Raw genomic sequence first — 21211 nt, forward strand, 5'->3', positions numbered from 1 at the left:
TATATTTGCAAATGATGTATCTGATAAGGGACTGGTATCTAGACTATACAAGGAAATCTGACAACTCAATAATACAAAGATAACCCAGTTTAAAAATAGGCACAGGACTTGAATGGCTATTTCTCCAAAGAAGATAAACAAATGACCAATAAGTACATGAACAGATGTGGGCTGGCAAAGGTGAAGGTGCACTTAACACGGTCTTAAAGTTGGACAGGTAATATATTAAAACACACAAAAACATTGATCTTATTTAGACATGCCTGCTGATTTGCAGACTGTTAAATGTTAAGTAAAAGATGCTTTATCTTATTATTTGTATTGCCTTTTTGTGCTTAAAATATTATTTGACTTTTCTCATGTCTTTTGACTCAGGCCCTTGAGTCTATTTTTGACCTTTTCTGGAAGTAATTAACCTATGAGACCATTTTTTGCTGCCTACTGTGATGAATGCATGCACTATATATCGTGAGAAGCTATTGGCAGCATGTATTCTCTTGACATTTTTATTCAGTAGTCTAATAGGTGAGGAAAAAGATGCACTGCCATTTCAGTTTTAATTCAACTATGTTAACAAATAATCTTGGAATGTGGAAAGACTTTCTAAGCGTGATGCAAAACTCAGAAGCTATAAAGTCAAAGATTTGTCTATTTAAAAAAATTTTGCGAGGCAAGGAAAATGGAAAAGCATAAAACAAAAAATCTACAACAACCTAGGAAACTGGAATAATCAAAGTACGACCCAAGGAGACACCCTTTTTTTCACTTATTTGGTCAGCGAAATGCAAAGTTTTTTACATACTCACTATTGACAAGACTGGAAAAACAAAACACTTGTGTTTTGGAAGACAGACCTATTGCTTTGCCTTTCTGAAAGGCTTTTTAGAAGTCTCATAAAATATTTAATTCATATATCTTTTGACCCCAAAATACTATTTCTGAGGATATATATTTACGCACACATACATGTACATACATACAAGGATATTCAATGCAACACATATATATAAGGATGTTTATTATAGCATTGTTGATAATAGCCAAAGACTGGTCACACCTAAGTTGCCATCAATAGTGAAACTGCTAAATAGTTTATAATCAATCGATACAACAAAGTACTTCACAATATTTTAAAAGAATTTATACCCTGATGTGGAAAAATATCTAAATTATGTTAAGGGAAAAAAGTTTGTGTAATAGAATAAATAAAATGATCATCTTTTTTTCCTTAAGGGAGGACACATATGTATGTTGTTACACATATACACATACACACATGTGGCGTACACATGGACACAGTGTCCAAAAATAACAAGTTATCTCTTGGGGATAGGATTGAGGAGGATCTGGAATGAGGTAGGTAGAATGATTTTTTGCTTTTCCCATATTCTTCCGTACAATTGGAATTCTTCAGTCAAAACATGGAATATTTTTGCAATAATAACAATAACAGAATCAGTGAATACAGAAAAATACAGTGCGTTCACCAAGTTATTCTACTCTGTGGGATTTATACGAAAGAAGCAATTGAATGAGTGTACAAAGATGAATGTACAAGGGTGATGAGTATATGTTACAGTATTAAAACACAGAAAACAACCCAAATTACCTTTAGTAGAGAACTGTTAAATACATTACGATGTCCCCATACCATGGGATGCCATGTGACCTTGGATAGGAAGGAATGAGGCAACTATATTGTTTGCATGGAAAAGATGTCCTAGATATATCCTAAAATGGGAAAGAAAAGGTAGATTTCACAGTAAGCTGCGTACTATGTCTTTTATATTAAAAGTGTTTACATACATTTATTGAAGAGTCTGGAAATATGTTAAAAAATGAAAGTGTATATTAACCCATGTTTTCTGAGTCACCAAGTTCTACTGACTTTAAATGTATGTGAAGTTTCCAGATCTTAGCTGAAAGATGTCATATTCTTATTAATTCATACAGGCCTCCCAATTCCAAGGTTGGAGGAATTGGGAGTGTTTTCCTAGGGCTTTTGGGTGCTAGTCTTTATTGAGAGAGTTCATGTACTGGTACAGTACTCAGTTCTTTTCTTGTTTATTCTCATTTAATCGGGAGAGCAAACCCTATGAGTTTCTGTCATCATCTCCATTTATGATGCCCAGAGAGACTTAGTAATTTGCCCAAGGTCATTCGGCTGATACAATTATTTAGAAAGCCAAATTAGATGGCACCACCTCATCACCATCAGAAAGAAAATACAATTCAAGTCAAACCAGATCATTCCTTGATGCTTAAGTTTTTTCCACTTCTGAGCCTTTGTGGCCTTCTGTTCTGAGGGGCTCTCCCTTTCAGAGGCCTTGTCTGTGATTTAAGGCCTAGTAAAAATGCTTCCTTCCCCAGGAAACCCTCCTGGATTCCCACCACTGGGAAGTACCCTTTTATCCACCTCACTAATCTGACTTTTAGCACAAGCTGCTTTTCACAATTGCTTCTTGTGAACCTTGTCCCACAGCCCTTGCAGGTTGGCCATGAGCACCCACCAAGTGTTGATGAGGAATAATGTTGTTGATTAGGTTTTATAAAGGTCAGTTCAGAATGAAAAAAATCATCTGTCAGTTAGCCTGGTCTCCAGAGTCGTGCGTGTGTGTATGGGTGTGACAGAGAGAGAGAGAGAGAGAGAGAGAGAGAGAGAATGTCATTGAAGGCCCTGGCAAGTCTCAGAAAAATCTCTTATCACAGAAAATATATTAAAATGAACTCAGATTACACTTTTTTTTTTGCTGTAAAAATAACTGAAGATTTTTAGATTTTTTTCTATTGTAATCATTGGAAAACATTTTTTTCCTATTATAGAATAACTTGCGTTTTTTTGTTTGTGCCTGTATAAAATATGTAGACTCTAGGCTGTGTGCCTCTAATACCGGGCGGACAAAGTACCCTGCCCGTTATGCCCTCCGACTTTGGTAGGCCTGATGAACTTGGGTTTCCCCTATAACTTTTACTTTTGCCTGGCGCGTCCTTTCCGCCATGGCCTCCATTCCCTTTTCTTCCTAAATCTTACTTATGTTTTTAGATTCAACCAGGCACAAGACTGCCAAGATCCCTGCCCTCTAAGAACTTACTTTTTGGTGAGAGAAGCATAAGAAAACACATCAATAGCAGATCATTTCGTAGTGATACAGGGTATGAAAAAAATAAAGACAAGCAATAGGAGCGAGTGTGGAGGGCGCTTTAAAGAGGCTGGTGTGATTAGGGCTCTGTGTTCACGGGCCATTTGAGTAGAGCCCTAAGGACTGAGTTGGAAAAGATTTTCGAGAGAGGAAACTGCTAGGGCAAAGGCCCTGAGGCAGAAAAGGACTAAGAGGCCAGGGAGAACATAAAGAAGGCCAGAGTGGCTGAGCAGCACGCGCAGAGACTGGCTGAGACGAAAACAGAGGAGACGGGGCCGGATCCTTCAGGGACTTGTAGGTCAGGGTGAAGAGGTCAGATTGTATTCCAGGGGTGATGGATTTAAAGCCAAACGGCTTTGTAGGAGCGCACTCCGGCAGTGAGTGGGAGATGATGCTCCTGGCTGACCTCTCTAAGCCCCCAAAGGCATAAGACCCTGCCGTCAGCGTGTAACCTAGAGGGCCAGTATTGCCTCTGTGCGTTCATCGCCCGTTTACGTGGCTGCTTCCTCCCCAGATCTTGAACCCAAGGGAAAGTCCTCGGCCGGTGACCGCGACGGGCAGCACCGCATCTGGCTCGCAGCGGGGCTCAGAGGCCCCGTCCGCCGCAGGGTTGACAGAACGATTGCGCACGGCGGGTTAACCAGAGGCCAGCGCAGAACTTTTTCTCCCTGGAAGCGGGACCGCCCACTCCACGAGGACACGCGGGTTCTGGCCGGAGGAGACGGAGGCCGGCGCGTGACGCAGGCGGCCGCACGTGGCCCAGGAGTGTGCTTTTAGGGACAGGTGCGGGGGCTGCCGCACTCGCGGAGGCGCAGACATGCCCGGGCTTCGGCGCCCTCTCACGTTCGGGTTTATTGTTTCGCGGGCGGCGGGGCGCCAGCTGCGTTCTCGTTAGGAGACGGTGTCCCAGGAGGGTACCGGGATGCCTTCAAGGGTCGGGCCGGAGAGCCACCCAGGGGCTCCCCATGACTACTCGTGTGCGTACAGGTCGCCCACCAGCTCGCAGTAAGGGCTCGCTGGCCTCGCAACTTGGAAGTTTTTCTTTGGGCTCTGAGGCTCAATGTGACTATTTTAGAAATGGGACTCTGAAATAAACAGAAGGGGAAGCACTTTGCAAACTTGGACACAAGTTGGGCGTTTTAGTCACTTTCTCTACTTCTCTTCTCGCTTTGGAAGCCCAAGGGGCCGGACTAAGCAGGCTGTCACCCGCCACACCCCTCCATCACCGCGGCGCTCTGGCCAGCCTCTGCTTTGCGTCTCCTGGGGCCTGGAAAGGCCAGAAGAGCCCAGCGGGGTGCGGTCGCTGGGCCGGGTCACGTGACTCCCTGGACACCTCGCAGCTGGGGCAGCCACCAAATACGCCTGCGCACCTCTTCATCTTTTTTTTTTGGTTGGCCGCAACGCAACCACTGGTCAGCTCCTCCCCCTCCTTCGACATCATCCTCCCTGACATTGACTCCTTTCCCCCCGCCCCTTGGTTGTCAGGCAGACACGCAGGACAACCAATCACAGCGCTGTATTCAGACACCGGCACGCGGAACCGGTCGGATAGGGCCAATGGGAGCCCTTGGAGCGGGCGCGCCCCAATCGGGCAGGGGAGCTGGGACCGAGTGGGCGGTGCTTTCCTAGTCAGCATGGGGGCGGGGGAGGGCGGGGACCAGCAGCCGCAGAGGCGTCGACAGCGCCGGCGACGACGTTCCTCAGTCTTCGGGGTGGGCTCGGCGGCGCAGCCCGAGCTTCGCGGAGGGCTCGGTTGTCAGCAGCAGCGGCCCTAGAATGGTCCGCGGCGCCATGGGGGGGCGGTAGACGGGCTCAGACTGGCGAGGCGAGGGGCGGCGGTGGTCATCCGGTCCGCGGCGACTTTCGGCAGGGCCCAGGGGTGGGGAGGCCCGGGGCGGGGGTCGTCCCGGGCAGCGCGGGGCCGTGGGGCGGGGCTCGCAGGCCGTCGGGGAGCAGGAGGCCTGGGTCGCCGCGAGGAGCCGCCGCTGGCCACTGGGCCCCGCCACCGGGCCGCTCGACGACGACGCTCCCGCGGGAGCCCCGCCTGAGGAGGACGCGGCGGCGGCGGCGAGGCCGCGGGAGGCCGCGGAGGATGGAGGAGCGGAAGGAGGAGGGGGAGGCCGAGATCCAGGAGCACGGGCCCGAGCACTGGTTCTCCAAGTGGGAGCGGCAGTGCCTGGCCGAGGCCGAGCAGGACGAGCAGCTGCCCCCGGAGCTGCAGGAGGAGGCGGCGGCCGCGGCGCAGCCCGAGCACAAGCAGCAGAAGCTGTGGCACCTCTTCCAGAACTCGGCCACTGCCGTGGCCCAGCTCTACAAAGGTGAGGGCCGCCGCCGCCGCCATCTTGCCGCCGCCGCCTCGGGCCCGACCCTCGGCCGGGAGCCCCGCGGCGGCTTGCCGGGTTCCGGCCGCCGCCCCGCCGCCCCCTCCCCACAAGATGGCGGCGCGGGACCAGGTCCTCGGGGGGCGCCCGTGGGAAGGTCCGGGGCGGGCGCGGGGGCGACGCCCCTCTGGGGGCCGGCCCGGGGGACCCGTCAGCTCCTCGGGGCCGGCAGCCGGGCGCCCCCGGGCAGGGGAGGAGCCCCCAGTCACAAAATGGCGAAGGGAGGCGGCGGGGCCTGCCCCATTGTGCCCGGAGCGGGCCTCGGGGCGGGGACTGAGAAGGAGCGCCTCCCTGCGCCGCGGCTCAGCCCCAGGCCGAGCCTCCGAGCCTCCGATCCTCGCGGCTCCCCCTTCCACCCCGCAGCGACCCCCTTCCTGCATTCCTCCCACTCACTGTGGGATCCTGAAACCCTTGAACAAAATGGCGAAACCTAATATGGCCGTTCCGGAGCGATTGACGCCCAAATAACATTTCTCTGTCTTTGTTTCTTTTTCTTTTTTCATTCTTTCAGACCGAGTGTGTCAGCAGCCAGGACTTTCTCTCTGGGTCCCCTTCCAAAACGCAGCCACCGCCGTCACCAATCTCTACAAAGGTAAAGATAACCTTGCTGCATTGCCGATTAAGGGGGAAGGGCAGCCTGCGTCAGGGTTTAAGTCCTGCGTTCCAAGTGTATTGGCCACTTTTACTCGGAGTTTTCTGCTTCTGAATCCAACCACTAATCCTGAATATTTTGCAACGTATAAACTCCGGTGGTGTTCTAGCTGGAAGACCGATTTTAGCGGGGGGCGACTTTGGCCCTCTCATCCCCCCCCCAACCCCGGTACATTTGACGATGTCTAAGGGCATTTTTGAATGTCATCACTGGGTGGGGGGGCTGAATATTTTGCAGTGCATAAGACAGTCCCCTCACCTCCTATCCCCTTGCCCCAAATGTCAGTAATGCCGAGGTTGAGAATCCCTGAGATGAACGACGAGGTGAGGGCTTATCATTGAAAAAACACCCAAGGGAAAAGTTTATGGTTTTGTGCCACAGAGAGATTGGAGGGAGATTTGTAAGCACCTCGTGGGAAAGTTTCTTGAGGTAGACACCTTAGAAAATGACAGTTAAATAGCATTGGAGTGCATCGAAAACTAGTTAATTGGAATAATCTGAGTCCACGTTAACATGCTGCTCTTCGATAGAAACGTCATCAAATATTTTTCTTCAAAACGACCTTATATCTGCTTGTCCGTTGGCAGGAAATCTGTGATCAGAGTAAGTTAAAGTGTTTTATGATAGTGCTTTTCTGGAGTTAATTTTCTCCCTCTGTGATGACATGAAGACATATTTAGTAAACATTCTTGCCCATTGTGCTCTCAGTGACAGTGGGCTGAGACTGATTTTAAAGATTTTGGAAATTTGAGTTTGATCTTTGGCAAGGTTTCTATGGAAAAAGAATTTGAGTTTGATTAATGTTAGTAAAAATGTAATTAAATGCTTTGTAACTTTCAAAAGGAATTGGTAACAGTAATGGAATTTCGTGCACTTCAAAATTATCAAAAGAGTTAAAGCACAGGCTGTGAGGCAACTTGATTCTGTGATTATTTTTGTGTAAGAATGTCAATGATGATAGCATTCTATAGGAAAAATGTCCCTTATTTTGAGATTTCTTGGGTAGAATTTGCAGTTTTTGGGGGCAGTAGTTTGAGAATGTAAACTGGTGAGTGGAATGTTAATTTCAGGAATGGAGGAATTTATATTCCAGGCTTACTAAGAAAAGAGAAACATAATTAAACGGTGCCCCCAAGGGTCGTCTTTGATTTTATGCAGTGGAGTTCCTTAAATTTTGACTCCAGTAATTTGCTTTAATCTCCATCAGTGCTTGTGGGTCTTGAGCATTCTCTGGAATGGCTCTTGATTTCATCCAGACAGGGAATTTTGAAGTAATCCTTAAAACTCATTTAAAAATAGATTTCTTGGAGTAATAACTTACAGTAAAGTCACTTTTTTAAGATGTATATAGCTTGAGTTTGACAGACATGTACTGTTAAATAGACTCTATCTCCCTATCCCAGCTCCAAGGAACCATTGATCCCATTGCTGTATACGGTTTTTTCGTTTCCCTAGTGTCGTAAGTGGAACCTTACAGTATGTAGCCTTTTGTGTCTGGCTTTCACTTCCTAGAATGTTTCAGAGGTAGATCCATTGAGTTCACGTTGCCTGTATTAATATTTCAGTGCCTTTTGAGTAGCATTCTGTTGTATAGGGGTACCACGTTTATCTATTTGCTTGTTGCAATTTTTGCTTAAAGGGGAAGGCACCACATTTTTAGTGCCTTCTATGTTCCAGGCTGTTTCCCTAGGCCATACAGAAATATGAATATTCTTTCGCTTTTCTGTTCATTTTTTTTGTGTTGTTATGCACTCTTGGAATGTATTCTTTTAGGACTAATGTTGGCAGTTTTCTTTAATGCTAACTTTTCATGTAGAGGATGGGCTCAGAAGCTGAACTTTGAGTAATCTCTAATTTGATTACTTGATTTGAGAATGCTTTTTGTAATATACTAGTTTGCTGCTTTGTTCAGAAAACTTAATGATGTTATGTGAGGTTCTTGCATTATTGCAGATATCGAATTGCTACATTGAACTAGCCTTATTTTGTATCCTATTTTTGTTAAATCAGATGCATTCCTTTTTACCTGATAGAAAAGGTAAGCTGTGATTTGAAGAATTTGGTAGTGTTGCAGCATTTTTTTTATCTGATTTAAGGAGAGTGTGGATAATACTCAGCAGATCTCACATTGTTTTTAGAGTGATGTTTAGAGAAACAGTTCAACTATAGGAATAGTTGAATGCTTAAGTAGAACTATAAAATTAGCCAGATAGTGTCACAAGTGTATGTAGCATTAAGTAGTGGTTAAACATTTAATTTACGGGGGTGGGGAGATTTTTGGGGATCCCTTTAAGTGAGCAGTGCTCCTGTATTTTGTATGACTAAGAACTTATCCTACAGCATGCTAAAAATGGTTCGTTTTGCAGCCTGGAGAGAGGTTCTTTCACCAGCTTCTTCATAACCCCTAAAATGAACACATTGGGAGGTCAGAATTGAGGTAAAAGCCTAGCTGAAGGCCCCTTTTGATTGCCTGTCTGCTTTTGAAAAATCGAACATTCAGTTGGTTTGGTTGGAATGTGACTGGAAGGAGGATTTGGAGGCGAGTGAGTTGGGGTGTCACCTCAATGTGGACAGAATTCAGCAAAATGGACATGGTTCCTTCTCCACAAAGTAGGGCCAGATAGTGACATCCTTTTTTGGGAAGGGAAGAAAATTCCTGATCACTTGTTCTTGTTTACTCTGATTTGATAAATCTTTAGAGAGGGTGATGTTTGTTCAATAAGAGAGTGAAAAGTTACTGAGGTCATCTTAATCTAACCTGCATTGATGCTTACCTGGGAAATACTTGGTCAAGCCCATCTTTTTCCTTCTTAAGCCCCCCCATTTCTTTGGGTGACTGGTTTCAGTCTGTTTCCCGACTCTGCATTAGGCAAATACGTACTCTCCTTATCTTAATCCAAATTCCTTCTGCTTGGGACTACTTGCTCAGTAGAGAGGTTGAACTTTCTAGGACAAGGGCATCCTAAGGAGCCTTACGTGACCAGCCTGTGGTGGGTGCTGATGCCCTAGCTCTTCAGCAGCCCCTGTGAGTCAGTCAGTGTTTGATCCCACCCCGTAGAGCCATTTCTCTGTTCTTTCAGGTTGCTAATGTTTTTCTTTGATTCTTGTTTCATGCCATGCTTGTTTCTTTAAAACATCTTTACGTTTTAAAACTTTGTGAAACTTTAATTTTAATTGCACACTGAGTTTACCACAAACATCGAGATATTTTTTTGGGGTATGGTGTATAGCAAAAATGTTTCTCGTCTCTTCCTGAATAGCATTTGCCCCAAGGCATGTCTGCACTCAGCAGCAGTGCTTGTAGAAGACCAGCAGCCTTGTGGAATCTACTGCTAGATTGTCTGAGTTCGGAATTTAGACTGGTACTACTTAGCTGTAAGGTCCCGGAGACAGATAATGGAGCAAGATATTTTCCCATTGTGCTCTTTCATTCTCTCAACTATAAGTAGGAATAAGTACCCATAATTTAAAGAGTACAAGCTCTGTTTAGTGCTGGCACATAGTGAGTATTCAAGTGTGAGTGTTGACTTTTGGTGGTCAAGTTCTATTTTACAGATGTTTTTGGCTATGGTCAGTGCTCAAAGGAAAGGAAGACATTCTAGTTTGTTTTTTTGTCTTCACTTTTTTTTCTTGTGTTGGAATAAGCTTTGTGGTGTGTACTTCCTTCTTTTTTCCCTAAAAGGGCTAAATGTAAATAGAAATGACAGATGAGAAAAATAGTACAATGCCCTTAAGTCCTTATTTTTGAGATATCTTTCTGCCAAATCCTCTTTATAATATGTCGTCTCACTTGATCGTGGACATTTGGAAATATATATAAACTGAACATCCTGAAAATTTGTGGGCCAAGTGGTGAGTGAGTGATGTATAAACAAATGGTCAGAGAGAACATACGCTACCTGGAGACAGATAACTGGAGTTTCAGCTCCTTATAATTTGATTTTCTGGAGCTGATTTGTGACTCTCCTTGCTGCAAAAACCTGTTACTGAGCTTTATTTAAAATACATTAGTATAGATCACAATTAGAAGTCTTGTCTTAAAAGAAGCGGCAGCCTCGTTTATTCTTAATATGATTTTTAGATTCTGTCTGCAGGTTTTTATAGAAAGTCATTTTCTTATATGTTCTCTGTTTTAAAAGCATGTTTTGGCTGCAGATACCAGAAAAATACAAGTCAGGCTGACTTTAATGGTATGGACATGGATTGACTCCTCTCTAACTTGCAGGTTGAGGGTGGAGTCTGTTGAATTCAGTGGCTCAGGTTCCCTGGCTTTGCTTTGTGTGTGTGTACAGGCGTGTGGCTTTGTCTTCAGGCTAATTTTAGTATGTTGGCAGCTCACATTTTAAGTTCACTCACTGAAGCATCTTAGGGCCACTCATTGAAGCTTAGAAGAGCCGGGGAGCTTCCTTTCCTAAGAGTTACTAGCAAATGCCTTCTGTAGTCTCTTGGCCAGAATTGGGTCACATGCTTACTCAGTACCAGTATCTCTCATAGCCACTATTTGGGGTTGTGCAGATTAATTTAGGATTAAACCACATGTTCCACCCCTTGAGCAAATGTAGCTGAAGTTTCCCTCAGAGCTATCCAAACAAAAACTTGGAGGAACTTTAAGAAAGGGAGAAGGGTTGGATGCTGCCAGGCAACTGTGGCTGCTGCAGTGGTTCTTCCTTGGTTCCTCTCCTTTGATTTGTGTGGTAAGCAAAGATTAAATATGTTAGGGAGCTAGAAGTTAGTGCTTATTTTTAATACTATTTTGTTAGGAAATATACAGGAGTTATTTTCTCAAAATAATTGAAAGTTTTATTTTGGCTGCGACTGCAATCTTTGTTTCTAATGAAACATTTTAAATATTTTTTTTCCCCCCAAATGCAGACTGGTTTGGTTAGTGCAGATTCAATTCTTTAAGTTCAAATATTTTGTAGTCATTTGCATTCCTTGGAAGTGTTTTGATCTAGTATTGTGCTCTTCTGGTTTGTAGATCCTCTAAGCCTAAGCAGAATGGGAAATGACTTCTGTGTTGATGAGGAAGAAATACGTTGTAGAAGGAGCTCTGCCACTTACCTAACTTTGGGCAAGGCCCTTTGAACCTCAGTTTCAGTTCCTTGTTTATGAGATTGGTATATCTGCTCTGGCTGACTCACATAGGTTTGTGAGTATCAGAAAAACTATGAATAGTGAAATCTGATTAATTTTGTCAGTATCATGTAAGAAAGTTTTGCATTTGGTCTTCACCTCAGAAATCATGATTCTTTGCTTACTGCCCTCTACCAGTGGTGGGAAGATTATAGACTTCTCAAAATCTCATAATTAAATTTCAGCTGCTGTATAAAAATGTTTTTTTAAAAAATAGGAAATATGGGACATCTGTGACTTCCATGAATCAGTTTGTTTCTTGAATGAGGAAGTTAGTGTGTTGTGATTAAAGGTCAGATTGACATTTTGATACCTTTGGGGTTTACCTAACCTTCAAGCTTATGGCCCTTTTCCACAGTGGCTTTAGTCTCAGTAAGATAGTGTTGGACCAAAAACTCCCCACTGTTCCTGTGCCCTGCACTTCTAGAATTTAGAATTTGGGTGTCTGTTGTCAGATGTATTCAAAGTAGTTTTTGGCTGAGAGCCTTCAGGATGCCATCCTTATGTGCTTATTATCCAATTGGACACTAAACCTATGGTTACATTAAATCTGGTCTAGTTATGTCCAAGATTCTTCAATAAGCATGTCTTATCTCTAGTAAGGTACTTAGTTCAAGGTAGGACATGAGGGTTTTATTTTTAACCAAGTAACTAAAGTCCTAACATAAAGACTATTTTAAATGCTTTAGCGTCGACATGAGATTTTCTATTTGGGGAAATAACTGAGATTGGATTAATCTGGGTGGTAAAGTAATTGGACTTGGCTTTCAGGATATACTGTTAGTGATATAAAACCGAATTATGCCCAAGCAGTGCAGAAGCGTGTACCAGAAGACCTTAAATGTTATATTTGCTTTTCTCTTTCTGTACCTTGTATAAAATTCAGTGTTTACAAAATGCCAGCTTTTTAGTGTGCTCTTGGTTCTAATGTTGAGACTCATGCAGAATTTTTGAGGTGAAATGAGTGGTCGCTTGAATGAAATTTAAAAGAAGTTCACAATTTATAATATAACTGTCTTCCATCTAAACCAGTGAATATTGAGTTTTCCAACTTCGGTCAAATCTGTGATTAAATCACCAGTCCCTTGATGATGTAACTTTTGAGACTTCCTTGTCCCCTCAATCAAAACAAACCAAAACTTTGCCAAGCTCTTTCTTCCTTGGAATGTCGGGTTTTTAAAGACCACCTCATGGGGCCCCTTCCCTTTTGGCTTTGGGAGTTTGTCAGGTTTAGCTTCTCTTTTTTTTGCTGTCTCGTTTGCCAGGTGTACATATTTACATGCCTGCTTCATCTTACTTTGCACCATCCAAGCTTGCTTCAGGCTTGTATGTCATATGCCTTTCATATTTCCAACTTTTTAACCTCTGTACTTTCAGTTCTGGTCCTACCTCCATTTGGTTTTTCAAAAATAAAACTTTCTTAGTCATTCTGTTTGGAAACAAACTTCCAGTTATAAGCTTGATTATTAACAATTTTTTCAGGTGTAGGGTAGATTTGTAGAAACATGGTCGCTTATAGGTTCACACATTTTATGTTTCTACTCCCTTCTGTGGTCTCATGGGATGGACTTAGTTTCCTCAATTACTTACTTTTTGTTAAATTTCTCCCAGCTCTTGCAGATCACTTAAGATCTAGCTACAGCTTGACAAGGTCATCTTAAGAGTTTATCTACTCCTCTTAGGTTGGCTTCATCTAAGTCTTTGAGACTGAAAGTTAGGAAAGAGCTATTTATGTTCTCTTCTTAAATGTGACTTACTTTTAACATGGAGTTCATGCTTCCTTTGTTTATGTGAAGTGAGAAATCAGAAGACACTGATTCGTGTTGAGCTTGGCCATTATTCTGGTAGTGAGACACTGGAGAAATTCAGAGCTTGTTTATATATCTGTAAAAGTATAATCTTTCTCAAAGTTGTCATGGAGTTTAATATTTTAATAGTGCTCCCATGGACAACTTTCATCTTTTAAATTTTTTTTTAAATTTTTTTTTAGCAATAAGGACTGATCATCTGGTAAGAAGATAGACCTTGTAATAATGTTCTGTTTGTGCTGCCCTCTTGCTATCTTTTTTAATAATGTGTATTCATGCAGCTTGGGAGCCTCTGTGATATCTGGATTCTTGCCTTTATTTCCAGGACACAGCTCTTCATTCACGATTGCTCTTCATTTCAGAGTCTACCTTTGACATAGCAGACAAGGAATTTTAAAAAATCAGGACAAGGAAAAGTAAATGAATGACTCTCTGTGTTATACAAAAATTATTGCTTTTACAAAAGGTGCAGAGATGAAGTAATAATCTTTAACTTCATTAAAGATACGCTGGTTATTGTTTGTTAGTATAGCAGCTCAACTAAAAATAAATTGCAGTGACTTAAATTTCCAAAAATTTTTTTTCAGCTATAAAACCATTAAATGGCAGGGATCCTTTTATTGACAACTTGGTTTCAGTATATACGGGGAGAATGTCTACAGGGAGACATTCAGGCCAGTCTGAGAAGTTTTAAAGCAATGTCTTTTGGGAGTGGAATGGTTATGAGTTAAGGAAAACTGTTTAACTGGAAATGAGTGATGCCTTTTCTGTTTCCACTGTAGGTTTTGTTGAGTAGTCAGTCATTTAATTTTTCTTATTTCTAAAATGTTTACTGCTACTTTCAGTGTGTTCTCAATTCTTTGTTCTGAACCTGTCAGTAGGAGTGCATCTCCGAAATGACTTGGTGAATGCTGGTGAGCCTGGCCTCAGTGATTTGCAATATTTAGTCATCTGTTGAATGATGTGCTGTTCCTATTTAGAATTCATGAGAAGTCATTCTTTACTTAGAGCAATAGTGCTTGGTGCTTGAGAACCACAGTCTCTGGAGCAAAATCCCAGCCCTTACATATTATTCTGTGACGGTGGTGGAGTTTCTCAGTGCTCAATACCTGTTTCCTTATTTGCAATAAGAGGGTATAACAGCCCTCAGGTATTCGTATTACCTTTTTTCTCAGGTGAAACCAAATATAGATAGTACTAATAAACATTTAATAATTTATCCATTGTTAACATTATAGTAAGCTACCTACCTTAGTATTATAGCAAGCTTTTTAAGAACATAGCGTTTTAAAAATGTAATTTGGCTAACAAGTAGCTTTAAAAATTTTTAAAAAAAGAACAAAGTAGAAGCTCTAGGACCGTGATTTGTAAACTGAATTTAGATCATTCTGATTTTGTCATATAACGTTTCAAACACGAATGAAATACAGTTCAGTTTAATAGATTACTGATAGACTTAGAGAACCCCATACTGCATGATAATCATTTTGGTTAACTTGTGAAATGGCTTTCTTCAGGAGAAAATGCAGCATGGCTCTCCTGATCATCATGTATCTTTTCTCTTATTTTTTTCTAACAGAAAGCGTGGATACCCATCAGCGAAGTTTTGATATTGGAATTCAGATTGGCTATCAGCGACGCAATAAGGATGTGTTGGCTTGGGTTAAAAAGCGCAGAAGAACTATTCGTAGAGAAGATTTGATCAGCTTCCTGTGTGGAAAAGTTCCTCCACCACGAAACTCTAGAGCTCCCCCAAGACTGACTGTAGTGTCCCCTAACCGAGCTACTTCAACGGAAACTAGCTCATCTGTAGAGACTGATTTGCAACCCTTCCGGGAAGCCATAGCTCTGCATGGTAAAGCCGTTTAAACATATTTCTTTGGAAAAATGATTAAGAGTGTGCCTGTGGACCCATTTTGACATTAGGTTTAGGCCCAGATATATTGTCTGTTTTTGTCTGTTATAGTAACTACTTGCTCTAGAAATGTTTAAATAGAATGTAAGCTAAGAACGTATATGGGCAATTTTTGAATGTTAGCTAGCCCATCCTAAAAATTTTTTTTTTTTTAGAGAATTAGTTTGAGCTTATTGGTGTTAAACAGATTTTTTTTTCAACATTGATTAGAAGTTATTTCTTTACACTTATATTGTACATGTTTTCTTACTCTTCTGAGTCAAAGAGGAAGTTCAGTGTTTTAAAAATTCTACATTAATAATTGCCTGGAGAGCTTGGTCAATGACAGGCAAGCAAGGCAGGTAATTGTTGGGCTAGTACTCATGGGAACTCCCTTTGACACCATAAGTTATTGAGTGTGCCTGTAGAAGGTGAGACTTGAAACCCAGGTGGGAGTGGGAGAGAGGTAAGAGTAATTGAGTTATGTCTGTCGTCCCTTGGGTCCTTACTTTGATAGTCAGGACTGTCAGAGGACAGGTCCATTACCATCTCCCCAGGCCAGACCTGCCATAAAAAGGCATTCTTGGCTGAGGGGTTTACTGGAGAAACCTGGGAGATGTGTAGTCAATAAGTCTGTTACTGCTTCTTGCTCTCTGATACAGACTTTCAGATAGAACTGAGAGAGGTACTTCTATAACATAACATTTAATACTGCTGTAAGAATAGCAAAATAGTAAGACTTGGTTGAAGCCAAGATAAAAACATGGGTTGTGCAATTGACTAAGCACATAGAAGTGATAAGTGAGTTAGGTCAAGAGTCCTCTTAAAAATTAACATTTCTGGGTCATAGTGCAAGTCATCTGCACTAAAACAGAGTAACCTGGTAATAAAAATAGTGGGATTTGTACAAAAGGCTTTGTATATCCTTGAAGCTTTAATGCTTATATTTATAGAGATTCTTGTTCTCTCTGGCAAATCTTGATTTTTTTTTACCTTAACACCCCAGTCAGAACCTGGGGTTGGAAAAAGTGTTGTCCCCCCCACCCCTGAAGTTAAAGACAAAAACATTTATTGCAAGAAAGTCCACGATGTATGGATGCAGTACTTAAGACAGCTTTCTGTTTCTAATTGGCTGGAATAGTTATGCCATCAGAACTTTTGAAACCCAGGCAAAAAACAAATCGTTCTATTCCTATTGAATTACAGAGTTTCACATCGTTTACCATTAAGTTTGGAAAATTTATTGGAAGTATACATAGTTTGTCCAATTAATTTTAATGCGTGGTAGTATTTAATGCAGTATCCTTTACGTATTCTGCTTTTTTATCCAAGTGGATTTTATGATTCATTCCGTACGTCTCGTTAAAATTTCTTTTTTCCGTGTTATGATATACAATATGAGTTAGTTTTAAGAAACATAAATGCCACTCGTTATATAATCTTAATGCATTTATATGCATTATAAAAAAGGCAAACAGTCCCCCTCCCAAACAACTGCTTTATCCTCCAACTCCCCTTACATTTTCTTAAATAGAAACTGTTCCACTTGTGATTTCTTATTTTCTGGAACTTGGGGAGTTTTAATGATATAGTTTTAGTAAGGTACTCTCTATAATTTTGGTTTATGTTTACATTGTGAGGGTTTAAAAAGTTGAATTATAAAGCTGTGTAGAAAAATAATTCCCGTCAATAAATTTACCAAGTAGCGCCAATCCACAATATATTATTGGAGACTCAGAGTACTCTTATTCCCAGGGTTCATACATCGAATCAGTGTAGTTAAAACTATGTTGTGGTGAAGTAATAGGGCCCCCTTGAAAAAGAGTATATAGAAACATATACTGAGTTTTGTGTGCTAGTGGTTTTAGAGAACGTTACTGTATTGAAGATAATGCTAGTCTGATTTGAGTATTTAAAATAATTTGATTTTAAATGATAGGGCGTTGTTAACTAAATTGTAATGCAACTTAATGACTAACTTTATAATGATCTGATTTATTGAATAGTCTGTAAATTGAAATGAAAATTTTCAGATGATCTTTTAAAATGTATTTGGAAACATCTTAATTTGGGTACATACTTGTCAGAATTTAGTTTTGCATATAATTTGCTTGGCCAAACTACGAAATGTGAGGTCATATTGAAGTTCATGGATTTCTTCATTGGAGGAATTGTAAAGTCATGAAGCTTTGGAGTGCAAGAGGGGGACGTAGGAAAAGAATTGCTATATTGAGGCAGACTTAAGTTTCTAATGAAAGCAAATATGAGCGTAAGCGGCAGTCATGTTGGTTTATTTTCCACAAACTTCATGTCTTATCCATTTTTATAAGACAGGACAATTACTCTTAAAATTTTTTCTTTTATCAGCTCCTTAATTCTCATCTGCACCAGATGTGCCCAAATATACCTAAAATATGTCCTTTATTTGAAGAAAAATGGCAAAAATGTAAGATACTTGGCAGGGTATTTCATGTAGACAGTGAGGATGTGATAATGAGTAAGATCTTTTGCTTAATACCCTCATCAGCCTTAGACTTAAGTACAGTTTCAATCAAAACTGTCAAATAATGGTTTCTGAGGCTTAAGGAATATAATCCAGTGCTTACCTTTGGGACTTGTCTGCAACCTATGTTCCTTATTTTCTGTGTACTGTGGGGTCTAGTCATCTAGGTACTTTTTTTTTTAATCCCGATCTACGGGTGTTACCATCTCTCCTTAAGAACTGGATCTCTGAAGGCGGGGCGTCACACTCATGATGCACCCCCGGGGCCTGACCCACCCAGGATCTGGCACGCCCGGGGTATGGGCCGTGGCTGTGCTGGAGCTGGAACCCAGGACCTTCTGCGTGTAAAGCAGACGTGCTAACCACTACTCTGTGGAACCACCTCTAGTCATCTAGATATTTAAACTCACAGAAATCAAAGAAACACATAAGCATGTGCCAAATTGATTTCTGTCCTTGTCTTGTTAATCTTCGTCTTAAAATAAGAACATCAGAAATTTACTAGCACTGAATTAATACCTGGCACCTTATTTTTTGGTAAAAGTTTCAGATAGACCAAAATCATTGGACCATTTTGTGATTCTCCACCTTTATCATTATTATCTTTTAGTTATCCTTTTTGTTCTAGAGATTTTCCTTTTTTTCTTAGGTGACTTCCACCTCTGACCTTTCCTCAGGCTCTTTCAAGCACTTTTAAGACTTGCAAAGCACTTTTAAGAGCCTTCTTAGTCTTAATTTATAAAATTTTTGCTTATAGTTTAGATGCTCTCTCCTGACTGCCAAACAGTTGTGCGCCATTGTCCTCGGTGGACATAACCAGGTATCCCACAGGCATTTGGCTCACACAAGGTTTCAAACCAGACTTATTCTAACCCAGACCAGAGTAAACATGGGTTTTCCTCGTTTAGCCATTCAGCAGATGTGTACATGGCAAATTCTATGCAGTGTCTGGGAATATCTAAATGAGTAGAGTGCTTCCTTGTCTATTGAGGCCAATACATACTTGGATAATTTATTTTCCTGTCTTGATTGTGGTATGTGTAAATATCACGGGGGCATTAGGGACATTTCATAGTGCCACTTGGCTGTGGGTTTAGAGGAGGCTTTCTGCAGGAGGTGAGCCCTGGACTCTTGGAATAATCTCCTTCCTGCTTGTTTTCCAGTCCTGAGTGACCTATTTGCCTGGTCCATCTTCCTTGGGGGCCCACTGGAGCAGTCTTTTGATGTTGTCACTTACTGAAAAGTCACCTTTGTATTTTTATGGCTTATAGGGTGAAGACAGAACTCAGCATGGGATTGCAAGGCTCTATGACTTGGTCTTGACCTTGGGTCAGGTTTCTTAGTCTTACTGTTTAATCTGTGGAATACCTCCATACTCTTTTCTAAGCTTTTCTCTCAGCCTGGTCATCCTTCAAGACTGACCTCTTCTGTGAAGATGTTTTCCTTTAGTTTTCCCCAGTCTCTCAAGCCTTCCCTGAACTGTATGCTCTCCCAGTCTGAATTGTTTCCATGGCTATCCATTCCAGTAGACTGGGGCTACATTAAGGCAGGGCCCTTATTTTACAACTTCTGGCTTTAATAGAAGCTGGTATAGATATGTTCTGAGCTTAATGTGGGTTCAGAGGTCTGTTAAGTGAATGGATGCAGTACAGTGGGCAGAGAACCTTTAGAGTTGAGGATACAGAGCCCCAGATAACAACAATAAGAGTAGAATGTAACAGATATACCTTACGAGTGCTACAGAGTAAACTCAGATTTAGAAAAAAAAAAAGACTTGGAGTGGCCTGAGGGTGGTTAGAACTATCCTTTTAGTGTTTACTTGGTGCCAGCACCTTGTCAAGGAGGGTCTTGTTTAATCCTTAGGTCATTGCCATTTTATCCATGAAGAAAGGCTTGTTTGGTTAAAATGGGATAGATCAGTTAAGTAGTAGAATAGATATTCTAGATTTGTCTGGCTCCTAAATGCCTGCTTTTAACCACTGTGCCTCTATATATGTACATTTGGGGTTTCTCCACCCCTTGGTAGGGCTGGCGGGTGGGTTGGGAAAGGTCTCCAGGCTTATTTTTTTTCCCTAAAGACATCAGAAGATACATGAGTTTTGTATCTCTTTCTGGTGGTTTTCCCCATAAGTGAATCTGGATCAGTACTCTTGAAGATAAATGGCTTGTGACCTGCAATATTTCTGGTTTACTTTAGTGGGAAGAGTATTTAGGCTCTGTATATAGGCTAATTTCCCAGTATGACCTTGGGCAAGATGGTTAACCTCTCCAAGGCAGTCTTCTCCTTTGTGAAAAGTGATATACTTTGTTTATAAGGTGAGATATTAAATGAGAAACTAAGTGAAGTACCTACCCTTCCACAGCACTGTAAATGTTCTTTGCTTGAGAGGAGAGCATTTCTGGTTTTAAGGCCTGTGAGTGCCCTCTTTGCCCTGGGATGGTGTTACTGCAGAAATAGACCTAGAGCTCCAGTGGCCTTTGAGGTTATCTTTTCCCCTCCATTTTCAGTAAGGGTGGCTTTTTAAATTGCAGAAATTGCTCCGCAGGGAGGGATAATTTAAAATTTACTGTTAGCCACTTATATTACTTCCTAAGATCTTGAGCTTGTTTTAGGTAGATAATAAACCAATGCAGTTGGTGATGTTCTCTTTCCACTGGATAAAGAGATTCTGAGTTGACTTGCCCAAGCTAGGGGTATTTGGAAAGCCATTGGTTGAGATCTGGTGTCTTTATTCTGAGTTCGTTTGTTACTATGGGGATTAGGTGAAAGGGTCCAGAGTAAGAATGGGGTATGTCTTCATGGAGGGGGATGGGAGAGGAAGCAGGATGTCAAGTTAGACTTCACTCATTTGATGACTTTATTCAAAGCCTTGCTGTCAACTCAGAGCATCTCATAAGTGGTCTTTGTAGGTTTCTGGCTCTGGTTTACACTGTTCCATGAAAATTGGAGACATTTGGTTTTACTTCCAAAAGTCACTTTGACGGCATTCTTCTTGACCTGCTGTACTAGGCACTAACCCTACTGGGCCTGGGTTGACCCTCTGTAAAATTCATCAGTTCCGACTCAAAGGCCTCTATCAGCACACATGGCTGTCATTGGCATTTGGTTTTATGATATCTTGCCCAGTTTTCGGTTCCTTCATGTTTAAAACAAGTTCAAAAAAGACAGTGGGCTACTGCATTCACTAGTGTAAGTACTGAAAGGCACCTAGGCAAACAGGCAGGCTAGCCTTTAATATGACACTGGAGAACTTTAAAAAAGAGGAAAGAAACAAAAGGAAAGTGGGTTTTTTTTTTTTGTTTTTCTTTTTTAAAGAACTTTGTGAGTTAAGGAAAGACATTAAGTGGCTCCTTAGTGTTGAAGTCTGAATTCTTTTTGGTTTGGAAACTTTTTTTGGTGGCTGTAGTGTTATGAATTGTGATTTCTGTAATAAAAATCCTTCTCTGGAAGATGTAGCCTTTTAAAATTAAAGTCTGTATTGTCATTCTCTAGCCTTTCCTATTGCCCAACATTTACTGAACACAGTAAATACAATGCACTGTATTATTAGAAGCACTTAGTGGTAGGAGCAGATGATACAAAGATGAATCTAATAATCTCAAGGAAGTTCTAGGCTAATAGAATTACATTAGACAGTTCGAAGTACATAAGCCCAGGCAATCAGATTGAGGTGCAGTGCCATCGCCTTAGGAGTTAATA

At 41.7% G+C, this 21211-nt stretch overlaps 1 protein-coding gene across 3 annotated transcripts in view; it reads left to right on the plus strand.

The window, feature by feature from the left end:
- The first annotated feature begins 4812 nt into the window (after positions 1-4812).
- The window catches only part of HAPSTR1 (HUWE1 associated protein modifying stress responses), a 44861-nt gene continuing 28462 nt past the window's right edge, over positions 4813-21211 (plus strand). The window contains exons 1-3 of one of the 3 annotated variants that reach the window (XM_039885315.1): positions 4813-5458; positions 6033-6113; positions 14694-14969. In XM_039885315.1, the coding sequence (XP_039741249.1) occupies positions 5233-5458; positions 6033-6113; positions 14694-14969 (583 nt within the window). In that variant the 5' untranslated portion in view covers positions 4813-5232. The remainder of the gene's footprint in view (positions 5459-6032; positions 6114-14693; positions 14970-21211) is intronic. The other 2 variants (XM_039885316.1, XM_039885314.1) reach the window with 2 other exon arrangements.

The sequence above is a fragment of the Pteropus medius genome, unplaced genomic scaffold (assembly GCF_902729225.1).
Source record: "Pteropus medius unplaced genomic scaffold, Ma_sr-lr_union100, whole genome shotgun sequence".
Lineage (NCBI taxonomy): Eukaryota > Metazoa > Chordata > Mammalia > Chiroptera > Pteropodidae > Pteropus > Pteropus medius.